The 21,146-nt window shown below is 40.8% G+C and overlaps 1 protein-coding gene across 1 annotated transcript in view; it reads right to left on the bottom strand.

The window, feature by feature from the left end:
• Positions 1–8,789: 8,789 nt before the first annotated feature.
• SAMD12 (sterile alpha motif domain containing 12) overlaps positions 8,790–21,146 on the bottom strand; it is a 193,088-nt gene continuing 180,731 nt past the window's right edge. Inside the window, exons 4-5 of the mRNA XM_054692800.1 lie at positions 9,341–9,569; positions 8,790–8,847 (exon numbers count right to left, since the gene is read on the bottom strand). Coding sequence (XP_054548775.1) covers positions 8,790–8,847; positions 9,341–9,569 — 287 coding nt within the window. The remainder of the gene's footprint in view (positions 8,848–9,340; positions 9,570–21,146) is intronic.

Below are 21,146 nucleotides of genomic sequence, written 5' to 3'. Positions count from 1 at the left end.
TGACAAGTAACTCGCCCAACATTAATAGATGGCTTTCCTTAGGATGCTAAGGAGTGTGGATTTTATTCTGTAGACACCTGGGCATCATCAAATGTTTTAAGGAGGGAAATAAAATCATTGGAAATATATTTAAATGAATGCTAGCAAGAGAATTAGGAAGTTAATTAAAGGAAAATGAATGGGACAGGATAGAGACGAGATCAAATAACAACCCTCAGGTTGTTGTACTGGCCTCGGATGGAGCTAAAATGGGAAAGCTGAACAGTAGCAAAGGTGGTGATGAAGCATGGAAAGACTGGAGACCTACTTCAGAGCAGAGTTTGGAGGATGTGGGCACTGACTTCACATAGCTGAGGGCAAAGGAGTGATCAAAGATGAGACTGAGCATTTGCGCTGGGTGAGGGAATTGTGGCATTATTCACTTTGAGAAGAAAGAAAGGGGAAGAACAGATTTGGGGAGACAGGAAGATTTTTAAATTTGAGATGTCATTGGATTATTCAGTGGTTCATATCTTTTAGGGAAATCAAAATGAAGATCTGAAGTTTCAGAGAGGTCTATGATGGATTTGAGAGTCACTGTGAAGTAGGGAATGGTTAGAACAATGGGAGTCCATAAGACTCTCTAGAGAAAAAGGCAAAGGACAAGAGCTAGGAGGGTTCACCCCAGGGCTCATCAACATTGAGGAGGAGACATTACAAAGGGAACAGGAGAACCATTAAGATGCCCAGGAAAATAGATGAGCACCTGGGAGGGAAAGCTCAGTGTTGCCCAATGATAAGGCAGAGGAGCTACATGAAGGGAAGAGATATGTGAAGACCAGATTTGTAACATCAGTGGCACAGCTAAATGAAAGACATGGAGGAGCTGCAATTCCAGATAATGTAATTTGAGAGAGATAATAGAAACAGCCATGAGATATACTTCATCACATATGCATAAAAGGGAATCTGATTGGCTCATATTTTCTTTCCCTGGAGCTGGAAATATCATAGTCTTCTTCATAAGGAAACGAAGAAAGCATTTCTCAATGACAAAAGTTGTTTGTCAAACAAATGAGTGAACTGCAAACATGTTTCACCCGAACTTATTTAGAGACCATTTACCAGAAACACTCAGAAAAGCAAGAACCTTTTAAAATGGCAGAGGCTCAAGGGAGGCCAAAGTAGGGCTTCTACAACGATGAAATGCTTTTCAGAAAATCTCCAATATTTTATATGTATTATAGCTACTCTCTAAAATGATTATTCTGCTTTTTTATCTTAGGACCTGAAAATTTCTTAAGAAATGAAACATATACTTATGATACAAACCAGAAATCCCACTTCTAGATACTTATCCGGTGAAATGAAAACTGATATTTATACAAAAACCTGAATGTGGATGCTTGCAGTGACTTTATTAGTATTTGTGAAAACTTGAAACAACTGAGCTGTCCCTCAGTTGGGAAAGGATATGCAAACTGTGGTATTCATCCAACGGAATGCTAAGCAATGAAAGTGAATAGTGATACACGCTAAGTTTCAGAAAGTCTCAATGCATTTTCACAAACGAAAGAAGCCAGACTCTGGTTCCGTTTATATGATTGTCTAGAAAGTCAAAACTAAGGGGACAGAAATCAGCAGTGGCTGCCAAAGTTTGGGGTAATGAGAGGGGAAGCAGAGAGTACTTTCTGGAGTTAAGACATTTCATATCTTGACTGTGATGGTTACACAACTGTATGCATGTCAAAACTTGCTGAACAGTACACTAAAATGATGACATTTACTGTATACAAATTATATTATGATTGAAAACAATGAGGGAAAAAGAGCAGGGGTCTGGGGAGAAATGGGATCTAGTTACAGTCATGTTGTTCACTCATTTTGTAACCATGGACAGTTTTCTAATCTTCTTTGAGTCTGGTGCCCAAATCTGTAAAATGAAATTGGAAAATTTCTCAAAGAGTCTATTGCTGTGTTCTACAACGACTTCCTTCTTTAAGCAAGGTGGTGGACCAGATGGCCCATTTTAATTCAGATGGTCTACTTCAGTTGCAGAAGCATCATCGCAGGGGTGACCAGTCTAAAATACCCAGTCTGTACACGTGGTTAGGAAAAGTCTTATTGGATTAGAAATTTGTGTTTTCCAGTTTGTGTCATTCCAAAAGATGGAGCTTTGGAAAGTCCATCTGGTCATGCAATTTTCAACTAAAATGTGACACATATATTTGGACAATGTGGAAAAAATCTGAGGGAAACACTAATGTCGAGTGAAATATAACTGGCCCCAGCAAATGATTATATTCTTCTTTTTTCACTTTGTAGGCATTAATTTCAAAGGTATTTGAAGATGGTGGCATTTACTATCATCACTGCCTTATCCTCACTTGGGGCATTGCTTTCTACTATCTGAATTTACCCACCCCTCACTGCTGATGGTATATTTTTTAGACAATAAATTTATTTGGTGACAGGAATGACATCGAAAATGTTGTTCCCAAGAGTGACATCATACCATGGTGTTCCTGAGGTAGAGGGGAGAATTTACAGCTCAAAAGGGAAGACACCAAGAATAAAACAGTAATCTGATGATGATGTCAAATGTTTATCTTTTTGATTTTTGAAAGCAGGGGTTCACAAACTATGACCCAGAAATTGTGCTTATAAATATACTTTTATTGCACTGCTGTACTTAGTTCATTAAAAACTGTGGTTGCTTTTGCATGGAGGGAAGTTTCTAATAGACACTGTATGGCACATGAATGCTAAAATATTTATTAACTGGCTCTTTACAGAAACAAATCTTGCTAAGCCACTATCATAGACTATGCTGTGAACGACAGTGTTTTCCCATAAAGTGTCATTGAATGATCATAGTACTATTATGGGATAGGAATTATTATCCCCCCTTTACAGATCAGACATGGTGAAGTGTGATGGATAAAGTTGGCTATGATTTCACTCATCTGTGGTACATAAAGAAGCAAAATGAATGGACTAAATAATACAAAAGCACACTTTTAGACCATAAGACCAGATCAGTGGTTACCAGAAGGGAAGGAAGAAGTGGAGGGTAAATCAGGTAAGAAAGGCTCAACTGTATGGGTGGAATTAGAATTTTAGAGGTGAACTTAATAATAGAATCTGCTATGGAATCAGGCTGATCTGCACCGTGTTTTTCTGACTTTGGGTCTGTTACTTAAATTATCTGTCCTCAGTCTCCCCACATGTAAATTGGGACTAGCAATAATGCTGATCACAATAGGGTAAGGGTGAGGAGTTCATGTGACAATAAGGGCAGTGCTTTGTACAGCAAACATTTAATACTCATTAGCTACATGAAAAACAGCTTTCAGTATCCCTGGGGTATTTTTCTTCCTACAACTATTGTGCCATATTAAAAAGCTAAAGATACCTCTCATATCATTGACTATAGATTTATTTGAAGGACCCCAAAATAGTTTGCACCACTGCTGTGTGTTACGTGAGATACCACTCCCCTGTCTCTTATGAATCATGCAGAAGGAGAGCATAATAATGATGTTTCCAGCTCTGTACTGCATTTCCTAAGAGACAACTGCAGGAGCCCCGCGTGGCTGTTTCCTGCAGGGAGGTACAAGCCAGCAAGTCCACCAGATTGGCATCCCAGCCATCCCATGGGCAGGACACAGAAGACCAAAGGCTGCATGGAGGAAGGAACCATGTCAAGGCACCAAAGGAGAGGATATTAAAGCAAGTCAAACATTGATTGTGTTGCTTTCAAATGTCAGGAGTTACAGGGCCACAGTGAATAAAGGCAGGGAAATAAGAGGCCAGGAATTTGGCTGAAGGACTGTTCTGACTTTATTTATTTTTTTTTTTTTAAAGATTTTCTGAAATTTTTTTTTTTTTTAAGATTTATTTATTTATTTATTTATACAAGCACTGGGTACAGTCAGAAGCGCGGGAGGGTGAGAGAATTCACCAGAGCCAGAGCGGGGAGCAGAGCAGGCAGAAGGACCGAAGGACACTGCTGAGGGAGCAGCGGGCGGCAGGAGAGGTCTGCGCGCCATGCGGGACCCTCCTCCGGTGGCCGAGGGAGCAGCCGGGGATCGAACCGGTGCTGCAGAGGATGCGGGCAGCTTCGCAACCCAGCGCTCAACCGCTGCGCCACCGGGGAGGCCCTGTTCTGACTTTAGATGGTGAGATTTTTTTAGGAAATTTTGCCACGATTCACTGATAGTGCATAGAAACTGATATGCTTTCCTGCATCCAACAGGCACATTTTAAAAATACCTTACTTACAGTTTTTGACTTTTGGTCAGCAATCAGAAGGAGAAGAGTGGGAATAGAAAGAATAAAGATTTCTGTGTTTTTGTTAAAACCAGAGTTCAGGATAGGCACTCCTGGCCTGTGTGTGACCATCACACCCCATTGCCGTCGTAAGACTTGACCAGCTGTGTGGACACAGCGGTGTTGAATCAAAAGCTTAAGATGGGCTATAAAACAACTGAAAGTTGGAAAAGTGGCTTAATTATTTATTATTTTATTTCCTCTAGTAACAGCAGAATGACCCTTTCGATGGGTGTGTCTATTTTGGAGGTCTGGTTATAATCTGAAACAGATTGGATGTATTTGTGATTTCCACATACAAAAGAAAGTTGTTTGCTTGAGGGGGAAAAAAAACCTTTATTGTTCATTCGTTAGATTTTGCAATTGATTTCCAAGTTTGTGGCAAGTTCTTCTGAATACTTTCAGTGGGGAAAAGACCTAAGTCTTTGAGAGGGGGGTTTTGCTTTGGAAATCTCAGTCACGTAATCAGCTCTAGATCTTGTAAATAAAGTGGGTAATCAAGCATGGTGAAACAAGGTGCATCAAAAATAAAGCTTGGAAAAAACAACCCTATTTCAAAAATGAGTGAACTATCTGAATTTCTAAAGAATATACATAAATGGCCTCTAAATACAAAAAAGTGCTCACTATCATAAGCAATTAGGGAAATGCAAATTGCAAAGCAAAACCACGCAATACCATTTCATGCATGTTAGGATAGTTGTAACCAAAGACAGATGCTACCTAGTATCCAACAGGATGTGAAGCTGGAACCCACTTATATTGCTCAAGTTAATATAAAATGGTGCGGGAAAATAAAAGGGTACATATGCTTTGGAAAACAGTCTGGCAGCACCTAACACAGCAGTTCCACCCCTAGGTATACACCCAAGAGAAATAAAAAGGGGTCAACACAAAAGCTTGTACATGCATATTTAAAATAGTACTGATGTAACAGATCATAGCCAAGACTGAGAAATAATCTAAATGCCCATTAACCGTTAAATGGATAAATAAAATGTGGTATATTCGCACAATGGAATATTACTTGGCAATGTAAATAGAAATTAAATGCTGCCACATGTTTAAAATATATATAAAATATATTAAAATATTATCCAAATGAAATAAGTCAACTGAAAAGACCACATATTGTATAAATCTATTTATAGGAACTGTCCAAAATCGGCAAATAGGCAAAAAGTAGATGTGTTGTTTCCAAGGACCGATGGTGATTGTGGTATTAGGAGGAGGTGTGGAGTGACTGTTAAGGGGTACTGGATTTCTTTTTGGGGTGATGAAAATGTTGTAATATTAATCATGGTTCTGGTTACACAACCATGTAATTACTAAAAGTCATTGAACTATATACTTTTAAGTGGTTAAATTGTATAGTATATGAATTATACCTTGAGAAAGACATTAAAAGCAAGATTTTGTTATAAATTAAAGAGGTTGATTTAATTTTGTGGCTTCCATGACTGATGGCTAACTATACTCTGTACTTACTATCACTTGGTACTGAGTAATTTATATATTTCAACTCATTTAATTATCATAAAATCCCTGTGAGGTGAGTAGATTTACTGATTTCCCTTGCAGAGATCAGGAAATTAGAAAACAGAGAGATCGAGTAAGTTCACAGAATCAGGCACTAAGTGTTAGAACTATGGTTTAAAATGCCACCCTGACAGACACTAAAACTCACTCTTTCTCCAAGTTTATATTTCAAAGTTTTATTCTTTAGGGGCCTCCCCAGGTGGTGCAGGAGGTTGAGCACAGCGCTGTGAAGCTGTCCACAGCCTCTGCAGCACTGGTTCGAATCTGGCCAGCTGGCAAGGGTCCCACGTGGCACGGCAGACCTCTTCTGTCTCGCCTACTGCTCCTCTCAGCAGTGTATTTCAGTCAGTCTGCCTGTTCTGTTCCCCGCTCTGTCTCTGGTGAATCCGCTCACCCTCCCGCACCTCTGGTCTGTACACTGGTTCTTGTATAAATAAATAACTATACCTTTAAAAAAAAAACAACCAAAGTCTTAGTCTTTAAATAGTTGATACACTCACACAGTTCAAAAATCAAAAAGTGACACAGAAGGCATTCATTCTCTCTCCAACCACTGTTTTCCCTGCCCCACAATGCACCATCTATTAGCTTCTGGTGCATCATTCAGTTTTTACTTATACAAAGCACAGAGGGATATATGTTATTATTTCTCCCTTTATCATTCACAAATCTAGCATATTCTATGCCTCATTATCCACCTTGCTCTGTTCACTTCTCATGGCATCTCCAAGATCCTTCCACATCACTGTTCTTCCTTCTTGTGTTTGCATCTTCAGAGCACTCCCATGCCTGCTTGTACATACCAGACTTAGCTGTTCTCCTAAATATGGACACTTAGGTTCTTCCGAAACAATCAAAGCTCATGTTTCAAAATTTCCTTCAAAGGCAAGAAGGAAACTTATAAAAAGTTTAATCATTTTTAAAATAAATCCCTTTCCTCAAAAAGTGGCTACTTTGAAGGCAACAGCCCCCATTTTAATGTGTCAGTTGGGAAATCTTTCTTAAAAACAAACAAAATTAACTGTATTAGATCAGAGTCACAATGTGAATTATACTCTTTAGGAAGGAAGCTCAGGGATTTTCAAAAACTAACATTCTAAAGCCGTTGTTTGTACTTACTCTACATGTTTTTCTACTGATTAATATTTGCAAAGATAAGAAATCAAATACTCAATATTGAATCATAAATCACCACTATGATGAATTTCTATAAGGTATATATATATATATATATATATATATATATATATATATATATATATATATATCAGGCCGGTTGACTTGGGTGGAATGGAATTCCAATTCCTATTATAGCAAACTTAGACCCAAAATATTTTAAGGCAACCCTAGCTGTTTTTAGAACTTCTATTATCAGCCAAGAAAAATAACTTACCCAATTTTTTCTAAAGAAACCATCATTTCAATAAGACTATGGATTTTCTAAAGACTGTCTGACATGAAATGAGTCTGAACATTAACATGTAAAGGACAAACAATAAAAAAGGCACTGTCAGTGCAGAAAAAAATATTCAATAGCTAGAGAATGTGATCTCTTCTAAAGGAAATAGGAAGAATTCAAAATACACAGCTTTCCAAGGCAAAAGAAAGTGACAACTACTGAATTGAAAAGGCTAAACTTCATATTACCTTCTCAGAACACAAACATATATTTAGCTTAATAGACTGGAGTATTATCTCAGAAAAAATCTTATATATTATGCATCTAGGGCAATGAAAGTTGTATAAAATGATTCTCCAAAGCAAACACACTGCAGGCTGACAGTAGCAGAGGAAAGAGAGTCTAAGGCACACGTGCCGAGTTTAGGTCTCTTTCTATATGTCACCACAAAAGGAAAACAAAAGAGCTCAGGAAACCTCAGACTCTAAATAGAACCTAGCAGAAATAGCCCTGTGGTTGAAGCTTAAAAAGTACATTTTCTGGTCATAACTGTAATACAGATTTATGCTAAAAATTTGGAAAATATGGAAAAATAGAAAACAGTTAAAATCACTCACAACCCTAGTATCCAAAGAAAACAATTATCAAATATTGGCATATTCATCTGTAGTCCTTATAAATGTATATAAAAGTTTTGGTTTTTAACAAAACTGGACTTACAAACAAAATTTTACACATGGCCCTTTGACCACACTTCCTATTACTTCCTGAGTAATTTCACATGTTGTCATATGTTTTTTGAAGATGTGATTTTAATGACTGCACTCTCCTATATTTCACAAATTAAAGCAGAATTATTTCTTTCCAAACTGTGGGATCTCTAGGTTGTTTCTAATTATTCAGTTTTCTGAATACTACTGACATGAACTTTCCTGTGATAAATCTTTGAATCTTTATTTGCTTCTCAAAAGAAACTTAAAAATGTACCAGAATGCCAGATTCAAATATAAATCAGTCGGTATGCCCATGCCTCTAAATTTACCATTGAAATCTCTGGAGACAAAATGCAAATAATGCATATCAAATAAACTGTACTATTTCCCTATCATTCAAGGTCTATATTTGCCCTTCCAGATCCATCATCTTTCAGGTAGCACATTACCTTCTCTAGGCAAATGGACTACTTTTACTGGCTTAATCTAAATCCAATAACATGAAGCTTGACTGACACAGATTTCTCCCATCTCAGCATGCATGCAATTACAGTATCCAAGGCTCTCAAAAATACATATCTCATCAATCTTTCATTTAAAACAATGTACAGTGAACATTCAAACAAAATAAATAAAGCATTATAGCAATGGAAGGTGATAGCAACCCAATCATATGAGTTACATTTAATTCAACTTAAGAATTTCTTCAAATTCCAGCTTTAGTCTGCTATGTCCAGTTATGGAGTCCTTAAATGCAATCAATGTTTTGAGGCTATTAATGATTCCTAACTAGAACTATATTGTCTTGATATTCCAGTGTTAAATTTCTACAGTCTAACCTTAAAAATGGTTCTACTTTCAAGGCGCCTAATGAGGTTCTCACAACTGAGGGAGAATACATACACATATAGACAAAAACAGACATCTAAAATGTTTTTTTTCCCCCTCATTGGTTAGTGAAAATATAGTAAAACAAAAGAAAATCCCTATTTAATTAATTGATCTTATGAAGCATGCAATCATTCAAATACTCAAATTCCCAAGCCCCCTCAGAACTAGTGGTCACACAGAGATAGTGAAGTAGCTTGGGTGTGCACTGTACAGTTGTGCAGACTGTACACTGTGCAACTCTAGGGGGTGCAATTGTATCCTGACCTATGTGAGCGGTACTCCCCAGGGTTGTATAGTGCGCAACATCTCTGTAACAGTAGGTGATGACCTTAAAGATAATTTCGAAATTTCTGTTTGTTCATCCATTACATATTTGTGCTTCCTCCCTTCTAGTAATCTTCACAATGAGAAGTTTCGTAATGATAGTGGCCTGTAAATCTGTATACCTTTTTTTTTAACTAAGGAAAGTGTGCCAAGAAAGACTAACAGTTTGCCCCGGTTCCCCATTGTCATGACGATAAGGTTTTCTTTCCTCCCGCTTCCCCTTCCGTCCACCCCAGCAAACAGCAGGGTACCTTGTGTGAGTAACTGTAGGTTTCTGACTTCTTCTCGCACCTTCAGCTGGAGCACCTGTTGTAAGATGTGCTGCCGGAGGTTCTCCTGTGCGATCCCCATTCTCTCAAGCTTTTTGTCAGTAAGTCTCAGCAGGGCTCGCCCTGCAGGGTTTCAAGACATAAAAAGAAAAGCAAATGAACAATGACTGGAGAAGTATTTCCATCTCAGTCTTGGCTAATCCTGCCATAAAGGAAGTTTCCATCTAAACACAGATGCTCAGAATAGAGAGTTTTCTCTTATTCTTGTTGACAGGAATGGATAATCTGGATGAAGAAATCTATGAATTTTAAAAAGAACCCCACTTTAAAAAAATCTACTATTAGCAATCCCCAACTGATCCACACATAGAGTTAGATAAAATCACAAAATGTTAACCTGGGTATTTGGGTCACAGATTGCAGGTTTCCATAGAAACACTGCTTGTCTTGGGGTGATGGGTTCTGAGGCTGGCCCAGAGGAGCTCATGCCACTGACAACAGCTGCCAGACTGCAGGCTCTCACTTTGGTTAATAAAGAAACTCCAGGAACGCTTACCCCGGGTTACAATAACATGTCTGCAAAAACTGCATTTAAAGTTTCAGTTTTAATGTGCATGCTTCCAACTCCCCTGTCGCACCCTTGGCCTGGCTAGAGTTCCATCTCCAAAGAGTGGGGCTGTGCCTTAATCACAATCCCAAGGGCACCAGCTCCAGTAGGGCTGAGGGGGAGAGAGGAGAGTGAATGAGGGCATCTAAATATTGCAAAACTTGGAGCCTTGGGGTGTACATGTCTGTAATGTGCAGACACACTGAGCCATGGGCAGCCAGGCGCAGCTTCCTTGGAAAGAGGCCCTTTTCCTTCCCCAGAAGGTCTGCATGATTCCCTTGCTACAGTGGTTTTTATCAGATTCTCCAATTCTCATGTTTCAGTGCAAATTTTCATTGAGATGGAATAGCAAAAGCTCTTTTGGAACTTAGCATAAGAAATAAAGAGACTGACCATTGCCCCCAACACTCCCTTGTATTCCTCCCATATTCCTATTAGCAGACATGGAGGTCTCTCCTCTTTCAATGGATAGAGAATACAGACAACTATGTATGATCAAAGGTAAGAATTTGAGTATATTATCACAAACACTTCAGTAAATAAAGGCTCTACTTTCTTAGAAAAGAAACCCAACAATCAGAAGGTAAGTTTAAGGGGCATTTTCATCAGAGGAAAAGAAACAGGTGAGTGGAGAGGACCAGCTGGTAACAATCTGTGCTGTTCTTCCCTTGCCCTTGACCTCCCTTTGTTGCTCTGTCAGGAAAAATCCAGCTACATGCTGTAGTAACAAACACTGGCTAAAATATCAATGGCTACAAGGTTTATCTCCTTATTCTACTTGTTAACTACAAATACCTCCATCTTGAATATTGCTGAACGTGGTAGCAGAGGGATAAGAGAAGATGCTAGAAGGCCTCATGCCATCTATTTATAAATCCTTTATAAATCATTGGCTGAAACTAAATCACAAGAATCTTGCAAAGGCACCATAGGTGGACTGCACTTGACCATGTGCCAGGAAGACAGTGGGAAGAAAGGACTTGATGGGCAGCACTGATGAGCATTTTACCAACACAGACTTGGCTTTGGATCAGTGCCTGGACCGTAAAAAGGGGGTGTGTGATGTTTGTGGTGGTGGTCTTGAGTTTCAGTACAATTTGCATCTGAAAGAGAAGGAGAGGTAGGAGGAGGCGAAGGGGAATTCCAGATAGCTCCAGCTCAGTCTTGGCAAACACCAGTCAGGTCATGGTGTCATGAGAAAGAAAGGGAAGGAAAAATGCAGACTCACTGAGTTCTATTCATCTTCCATAATAGGCAGAATAATGCCCTCCATTCCCCACCTTGATGTACAAGTCCTCATCTCTGGAATCAGAGGATTCGCTACCTTACATGACAAAAGGAACCTTGCAAATGTGATCAAGTTAAGGATCTTGACATGAGATATTACCTGGCATTCTCAGATGGGTTCAATCTAATCAAAGGTTCCTTATTAGTGAATAGAGGGAGACAAGAGAGACAGATAGAAGATGAGACAATAGAAACAGAAGTTGGAGTAATATGGCCATGAGCCAAGGAATTCAGGCTTTTAGAACCTGGAAAAGACAAGGAAGCAATTCTAATTGCAGAAGGAATGCGGCTCTAACATCTTGATCTTAGCCCCATCTGACTCATTTGGAATTCTGATCTCCCCAGCTGTACAAAATAATAAAATAAACTTGGGTGGTTTTCAACTTCTAAGTTTGTGGTAATTTGTTACTGCAGCAACTGGCTTGTGAGCAGAACTTACAAGTTTTCAGGAAGTCAAATCAATGAATGATTTTAGATTTCCATTCAAGTATCTTTACCAATTCCTGAGCGGTGACATTCTGCAAGGGTTAAGGAGTGGCAAGCCTGAGGCCCAGGTTTCCAGGACAGCCCTGACGTCAAAGGTTCCATTCACTGTCAGGCCCTTGTCCTGCAGCTTTATCCCACGGAGGGGAGGGGCACAGATATCCTTTACGGGGAGAATTGGCCCCAAACAACAGACCTATAGCTCTTTATACATGGCCTCAACTTACAATACTGCATAAAAATTTCCCTGAGGTTCAGATGATTTAAAACACTCCCTACACCAAAATGTGGGCCCCCTTCTCTCCTTTCTGCTCCCCATTATTTTGGCTGCAGTTTCAGAAATTGTGACAGTCAGTCGAAACTGCTGATGTGTCGGTAAAACACCTGGGGGCTTGGTCCCGGGCAGGTGGCGGGCTGGTCAGCCCAGCACAACACTGATGGTCAACTGGGGTTTTGCTTCAAGGTGCATGGCTTGAGTTCCTTGTTTAATGGCTCCCTGGAGACTTCTAGCCTCAGCTTTTCCATCAGTGTGTCTGACTGTTAAAGTGTGGGCACATAAGCCCTGCCAGAAGGTTATCTCCTACTTGGGTGGAGTAATAGGATCAGGCCTGAACATCCAAGTCACACAACTCTGTGTCTTTTGGACCATGTGTTATACACAATTGATTCTATAAACTCTTTACATGTTAAACACTCAGATGGGTCCAATCTAATCAAAGGTTCCCTTTAACCTCAGATGATTAAACAGTTTTAGCCAAATCCTGAGCTATTTAGATTTAGATATTGTGATATTTCCATTTTGTAGAAGGAAAAACTGAGAAATTAAGTGTTTAAAACATGAGAGCTTTTCCTGACTCTTCTGGCGTTTAGTTGTGCTGTATCTTTGGAGGCAAATAAAAGGCTTAGATGACAGAAAGATTAAGGGCAGATTGTACTGAAGAACTTCTTGATCAAACAACTTCTAGGAAAGATCAAGATCTGCACAATGAGGATGTTATGGACAAAATTTGGTTCACTATCATCCTTGGTTTCTACAGCTCCCCCAAGATTTGTGGTTCTGAAAACCCTCTGCAGTAATTAGATCATTTCCAAGAGCAAATGTCCTTTCAGTCTTCTATTTAACCACCTCCTGTTGGCCATAAAATAGTATCTAAATAAGCGTGGTGATGCTTTTGAAACAGGTATCCAGGAAGTGAGAAGTAATCATTGTTCACATCAAAAAAGAAGTCACTATACAGTTCCCCAACAAAGGGCCATTTGTGCACTGGGTTAGCTCCAAACCTGCTCTCAGGTAAAAATCTGCCTCATGCACCAGGTGTATATCCCTGACTCTATCTAACCCCCTCCTGTCACCCAAGCACCAGCATGACAGGTCTGAGCATACAACCGTAGCACTCCACTATGAGCCTGCAATTCCCCCAAACTCACCATCACTCCAAAATCAGAATTTCTGGAAGGATCAGATAAAGTGTAAGCACAAAAGCATGGGATTAGTTGAAATAACAGGTAAGATCATTACTGAGAAACAGGTATACATTCTCACAAAAGCACATCTGAGTATTAATACCCTCATCTCTACAATGGGTATGAAAATAGCACAATTCATAGAACAGCTCTGAGATAACATGACGCAGTAGTTGCACACATGCCCTTTGCAAAATGCAACCATCACAATGATTCAATCTGGGTAGTACAGTTCTTGGCTGAGGACCCCTCCTCCTTCCACCCCACCCCAACATCATCATCATCATCACAAGGATGACAATTTAGCAAACATATATTGAGCAGTTACTAAATGTTAAACACTGACCTAAGAACTTTACATGGATGAGCTCATTTTCAACATTCTCTGAAGGTCCCATTATTATCTATAATCAATTAAGAGCTACCAAACACAGCTGAAGGTCAGTCACAATAAGCTGCAGATCTGAGAAACAATATGCTGACAGGCCATGCCCTAATAACCACCTCTCTAAACTGCCACTCAGGGATTCTTTAGACATATCTTAGGTTTTCTCTGCAACTCTTGATAGGGAGCAGCAAACCGTAGGTGAGTGAGGCTGAAGGTCAGGGGAAGGACACCATCACTGAGAACTCGAAGGCAAGCAGTTGAACACTAGCAAGACTTCCTAAAGCACAGGCCATGATGGCCTTTAATCTGAGTCTTGCCGCAGTGGAGAATGGCGGGCATGGAAGGTCTCTGAGAGCAGCTGTCACAGGATGTCTGAGTCTGTACCATGGGCTAAACAGAGCACATGACTAGGAACTAGGAAGAGAAAAATAAGATAATTTCCCTGCTGGAGGCAAAACACAGGTTCCTTGAGAGTCCAGAGGAGAGACACTGTAGGGTAAGGAAAAATGTCAGGCTTTTCTGCCCTCCCGCCATCAGGATAGATGATGGATCCTTGCAGTCCTGAATGCATGCCTGATGGCGGGCACCTGGAGTAGGGTGTGGGCATAGGTAGATGGGATTCACCTGGGCTGAGACTGTGCTTTTTAAGGGCGGCATCACGGGGACGCCAACAGCAGTAGCAGCCGAAAGAGAAGCCGAGAAGCAGCAGAACGAACGCCAGAGAGCCCAGATAGAGTGAAGACCCTGCCTGCCATATGCCTGGTGAACCCCAATAAAAGACCTGTAAAAAACCGCTGAGGACTCTGACTCCTCCTTTACCCAGTCTGCATGGAATCAGAAAACCTGCACACTGGTCCATTCCTGCCCTTTACAGACACCTAACAAAGCTGGGTCCTTGAACAAAAACCAAAGTCAAGAAGGTAAGGGGGGAGGGAAGGACATTCAAGACACAGGGAACAGCACAGGCTAAGACAAATAGAAGAACCCAATGGTATATTTAGGGAACTTGAAGAAACTTGCAGCCACTGACCATGAAGCCTGAGGCGGGGGCACTTAATGTAAGGTATTATGGGTCATTTCGTGAAGTCTATCTTACAGGTAAGCCAGCCTTGCTCTTTTCTTTCTTTCTCTGCTGAACAAAGCAGCACATGAGACACAACAGAATATGTTCACAGTTGTAAAATCCTCCCCTATGTACAACTTCTATGAAGACCTCATTTTTGCCTACAGTGCACCCCTTTCCATTGGTGGCCAAAGAATGTGTTTTGTCTTTTGGGAGCTGCACCCCTGACCCCACCTGGTGGGGCTTTAGATATGTAGAGAGAAATGCCCTAGTGGCTTTCACTTTTCAAGTGCCCTATAATTTTCCTGCTTATGTCTATTTTCAAATGTTCTCATTCCCTCCCACCTCCCCTAACACTGTCAGTTTCATGAGACCAGGGCTTTGATGATTCTAAACACGGGGCTGGACCCAGACTCAATAGGAGCATTAACTAAAGATAGTTTCTAAGAGGGAAGTTCTCATTCATTCTTATGTCATGTCCCAAGGCGCAGTGTAAGCCCAGACTTGCTGTCAGGGGCTGACTTTGCCGCCATAAGGAGACAATTTGGAGGAGAAAGCAGAGCTGAGAAACAGAAAGAGAAAAGGGGGTGAGGTGGGGGGGCAAGAAGGGGGAGAAAGGAAAGATAACTTTATTTGATTTCCTGGATAGAGTTTTGTCTGAAATCAGATCCCCCCCCCCCCCCGGCTTCTCAGTGATGTCAGTCACTAAGATGGGCTCATTTGTACCGTTTGAGCCAAGCTTATGGGCAATTCTCGGTTGAGATGCTGAGTGTATCTCCATTTCAAGAAAACCCATCATGGTGTAGGGAAGTACAAATAATATGAATCTACAGTAATGTGTTTACAAAAATTAATCATTTGCAAATTTTAGTAGTTTAATTTCTTACAAATTATTTGGAATTCACCTAAATCCGACGGCACACTGTATTTGATGCGAGCTCCTCTCCAACTGCACCAGACATCATTGCTGCAGACACTGTGAGGATAATATAGAAGGTGAAGGGCACCACGGTGGGGATGCCTGGGACAGGGCAGGCTGCAGAGTTTAGTTTTTGAAAATGAGACATTCCAACCCTTTTTTTTGGTGCTAGAATACACAGGCCATGTGTTGCTGCTTCTATTTAGAAGTTAAGAACAATTGAAAATGCAGAAGTTTTATGAATCTCCCATTTAAAATCTGCCCACTTGCTCTTATATTACTAGAACCATGTCTGTGGGTCATGGTTGACTCACAAGTTGCACTTTTAACATCTGCCTTTTCACCCTCCCTCCCTAAGTCATTCCCAGACCCAACATAAAGGGACTCAGGCAACCTTGCTTTGGGGTTTCACCTGACTTTAGGGATGGACTCCAGGTCTGTATTCCCATTCTTTCCAGTATATTCTAAATAGCCAACCTAGACCAAGGGTAGTTGGGAAGACTAGCCTGAACTTGTCAGCTGTTTTTTATAACCGAGATGTGCAATGCAAATCCATCTTTTAAGTAACCCCCAGTCCAGTGACTGATTTCTGAAATGTGCCTGGGAATCACCAACACAAGGACTTCAAGGTTGGCCAACCTGTTGCCTTATTTCCTGGCAAGAATGTGCACAAAACCTTCCAAGATGAAGTCTCCTCTCATTTCTACCTCTGAGCACAATCCAGTCATGCTGTACTTACTAGGCTACATTTAGAAAGATTAGCAGTTAACTGAAGGTCCTTCTCTGAACAAAGGAACAAAGGGTGAATGGGTACCAGCACTGCAGTTCCTGTAGGTAGTTTGCCATACTGGTAGGAACTATGTTTAGATTTTTTTTTCCAGTCTTGGGTAAAAACTGTTTTAGTCAATCTAAATATTTGGTTGACTACATTCAGGTGCTGAAGATGTTAATAGGAGAGAAGTAGAATAATGGTGATTCCCACCTGAAATAGAAATTCTGAAAGAAATTATATTAGGGGTCCCTGGTGGCTCAAGGGGTTAAGATGCAACCTATGAAGTTGTCCGCAACCACTGCAGCATGAGTTCGATCCCCCGCCAGGGAGCTGACTTACATGGCACAGCAGACCTCTCCTGACTCACCAGCTGCTCCCCTCAGCAGTGTGTTTCACTCAGTCTGCCTGTTCTGTTCCCCATTCTGTCTCCGGTGGAGACTCTCACTCCCCACACCTCTGGCCTGTCCCCCAGTTCTTGTTTGAATAAATAAATCTTTAAAAAATTATTTAAAAAAGAAATTATATAATAGTTGCTTTTCAAACAGAGTGAAAATGTGGCCCGGAACTATTTTTCAGTCTTCTAAGAAGAATACACAGCTTGCAAGCAGCAAATTAAAGGTTAAATTCCTCTATGTTGTTGGTAGTACATAGTTACCAACTCCCTGCCAAAAATTAATTTAAAAAAACCTTAAAACATTTTGTTTGGGGATTCTGTTTTTGTCCCTGGGAAGACTTAGTAATTACTTCCTTTGTACCTCAGAGCAGATTTTTCAAGCAAAGAAGTCTAGTACCAACATAACAGAGACTATCACTGAAGATTTATGATATCATAAACAGCCTTCAAGGTCTTTTCTGGTTTTGATAGGTAGACAAAACCTCTTGGTACATTTACTTTTATTTGTCAGCATTTGTATGCATTGTTTTGGGATTCTTTGTTAATCGAGTGTCACCAGGTGAGCAATCCACCATGCATTAGGCATCTTTTAAAATTAATTACCGAGGCGCATGTGAGATGCTTATTGACAAGCCTCCTCCCTCTCTCTGTTCTAGTTATGGCCAGAGTAGCAAACACGCCCAGCATCCCTGCCCTAAGACACAGCCACAGGCTTGCAGCGTCACGCAAGAATTAACTTGCACTGGCGACCCGTGGCCAAAGGAACGTCAAAAACAGTTTTACAGCTACTTCGACTTCTCTTCCTCATACCAAGGGATTTGTGTCCCCTAAAACTTTTAAATGTTTAACTTTTATAGTATTAGGGGTTTCTTTAGCAGAAACATTGATGAAGAGTATTGTCCTAGCTCCAGATCTATTCAGTATGCAGAGATGGAAACAGCTTCTGCCATTGGGGAGCTGAAACAGTCCTTGGAGATGCAAGAGCAGCAAGCATTCACCTGCCTGACAGCAATGATGTGATGAAACTGAAGTCATGGCCTTGAGGACTATGGGGGCATTAGGGGAGTTTTGGTGAAAAGAAAGAGGTCTTGGGCTTGGAGTGAAAGTCAGGGCTGGATTAACCAGCACTGGCTATGTGGATACTGTTGGGGCAATTCATGGCTCCAGGCTTCAACTTACTTATAAACTGGGGTTGATATGACATCTGTCTCCCAGTTGGTGTTGACTAAGTCCTCACACACCCAAAGAGAATGGGAAGTAGTTGCCACGATTAGGACACAGACCTAAAATAAGTTGAGGGGGCTCACACAAGACACTATGGGGGAGCTCACTCATGAAAGGATGGTGTCCTGGTGATGATGGTGCAAATTTTTCTCAGGAGGGATGGGCAGAAAGGAAAGCAAAATCCTATTTATTACACACCAAATTTCAGAAGTCATTAACATGATATGTAAGTACCATGGAAATTATCTATTTAACGTCATTGATTTTGGCACTACTGACACTTGAGGCTGGCTAATGCTGTCCTGTGCATTGTAGTTTTGTAGCACTGCTGGCCTCTACCATCCAGATGCCAGTAGTCAGTCTCCCCCAGTGATATCAATCAAAAATGTCTCCAGATTTTTGCTAAATGTCCATGGGAAGGCAAAGTCACCTCGTTGAGAACCACTGACCTAGATGTTGGCTTTCAACCAGTGATTCTCAAACTCTTGTTCATTCAAGAGACAAACTAATGCTCAGCATGAGAGGTTCATGGGACTCAGGTGGGATGGACAGACGGGGACACACACACATACACACACACATCCTTTTGCTAAAAGCACCTCCTGTGTGAGACTTCTTCCCATGTCCACTGTTGCATTTAATTCACAAATCACCTGGAAAGTAATCTCATTTCCATTTTAAAGAAGAACAAGTTGATGTTCATGGTGATAAAGTAACAAAGCACACAAGGAGCAGAACAGGGATTCTAGCTCCTTTCTACACGTGAAAAAGTCCACACATTTGATCTTGAAATAGCTCAAAGCCTATGTCCCTGCAATTTCAGGTGTGATTTGACTTAAGAAACCTTGTGAATAAAAGAGTAATGAGGGGTGACTAAAATTTCCCTTTGATAAGTGACACAAATTTGAAGGAATCCTCCAACACGCCTACTTCTAAGGCTCTTCCTCTCTTCTCTTCTGAGGAGGCTTCAAGGTTTAAAAAGGGTTCATGCTTTCGTAAAAAGTCTATTTCCCTATTTAAACTAAAGCCCTTAAAGCAAAGGTACTTCTTCTTCTTTACATATGGCCAGCATCCAGGATAGTGCTTACAAGCAGCATTTAGACAGTTTCAAGATGAACTTAGTTAAGGGAAACCAAATTAGAGAATGTGGCAGATCCTAAGGTAACAGTCCATCCCATGTTGCCTTTTTAGGTACCTTTGAATCGACTGGCCATACCTTGTCTGTGCTGTCAATATCCTGACTTGGCAAAATGACACACAGGCTTGTAACAACCTCGTAGGACAGGCTAGCAAAGGTGCTACTGATTGTCAGACTCAACACACAGATGGATGACACTTCATCCTCTTGAATGTCTCATCTCAGAGATTATAGTGCTAGAATAGGAGGAAGGTGTAGGAGGAACAAAGTTAGAAGAGGTGGCTCATGCTGTGGAGTTAGATCTGTCCCAAAGACTGGCAACACAGGAAAAGGGGGCACCGATGGCCCTGAGAGCACAGACAGATGGCACTATGATTGTTAAGGATATGTCCATGGAGTCAAGATAGAGAGGAGGTAAATGCGGAGAAGCCCAGTAAAGTGGGGTCACAAGAACAGACTCTGCAATGTGAGATCTTAGAGGCTCCTGAGTGTGCAGATGGTGTGAATGATGAAGAGTCCAGCACATCTAGGTCACTCGATTACTGAGCTTTTCTTCTAGCTTAGACATCTTTTGTTTGACCCAACAATTGTAAAGAAGGTACATGGGAAAGCATCCGTAAATCTCTGATATTGTCACTATTATTATCAACAAAAAAATCATCAACAATTAATTTGAGAATTATGATGGACTGAACATAACTGAACAATTTCTGATTCTTTTATGCTTCAGCACCAGTCTCTGGATAGGTTCAATTATTACTCCCACTTTATTTAATTTTCATCAGAGAGATGTTTTAAAATGCAACCAGGTGAACTGAACTCAGCAATGGTGCCAAGGGACTTTTCTGGGTCACCGACATGGTCCCCATATGCAGTTGTTGCAAACGTAGGCATTTGGTTGACAGCAGTGCTGGGCCAGCTTCTCTTTGAACTGTAGTTTGCTGTTTAGCTGGCGCTCATCACAGTCCATCTTGTGTTATATCTGGGGCTCAGTTACTGATCTATTATTCCCATTTAAAAAGGGGGAAGGAGAAAATTGAGAATTTGAATGATCACATAGAGAGCAAGACACATAGAATTCTGAATTATTATTTTTCTAACTGCAAAGCTCATTTTCTCTAAGCATTCTTTGCCTGAACTTTCTCTGCATAAGGGAGTCTTTGAAAAGGAAGCGACTATTTATTTTAACATTTCTAGTTTTTGTTAGAATCTTTATATCATCAGCCATCAATAAATGGTTCTTGGAAGGGTGGGAGAGAAGAAAAAAAAAAAACAGAGAAAGACCAGTAAAAAGTAAAAACCACATAACTTATGCCACATCACTTTCCAAAAATTCTAACAATTGGTATAGACTTTGTGCTGTGGGATTTAGACCCCCAAGGCTAAAGCAGTCCCCAGATGCTTTGAGGGAGTGTTGCCTGCCAAAGTCTCTCAACTGTTGGCCATTTTGGGAAATGCCCAGGATTAAAAGGTTCACATTTCCCAAGGTCACACATGGCCCCCTTTCTGAGAACAGCTGGCATCCAGTGACTGCTGGCTGGGGATGTGGGAGAAGGCATGGGGATCCAGACCCCAGGTACAGAGGCTCTAGCTTAGATCCACAGGTGAATCCTAGCTCCCAAGCAGCAATGAGTCCAGGGTTTGTCACGAGTGAATCTCCTTCCACCCTATCCTGCCCAATTTCCACTACAGGTGTTGAACATGAGGACACCACCCAATAAACTTCCAACATCCAGATTGCCTTCTCTGCTTTTGCTTTCCGGGGAACCCAAACTCTGACCCAATTTCTCTGGGCAAAGGGTGACTGGCTGACTCTGGCATACACTTTACCTATTGTCTTGGTGGTTTGAAAACAGCCCAGGTGGCTTGACCGTAACTCCAGCATGCTTCTGGGTCACCTACCTCCACAGTAAGTAGGTGTGTGTGGGGAATGAAAATGAATTTTAATAGTGACTTCTGCA

Source organism: Talpa occidentalis, unplaced genomic scaffold (genome assembly GCF_014898055.3).
Source record: "Talpa occidentalis isolate TD23 unplaced genomic scaffold, MPIMG_talOcc4v2.1, whole genome shotgun sequence".
Classification (NCBI taxonomy): Eukaryota; Metazoa; Chordata; class Mammalia; order Eulipotyphla; family Talpidae; genus Talpa; species Talpa occidentalis.
This window is presented reverse-complemented; position numbering and strand designations above follow the sequence as displayed.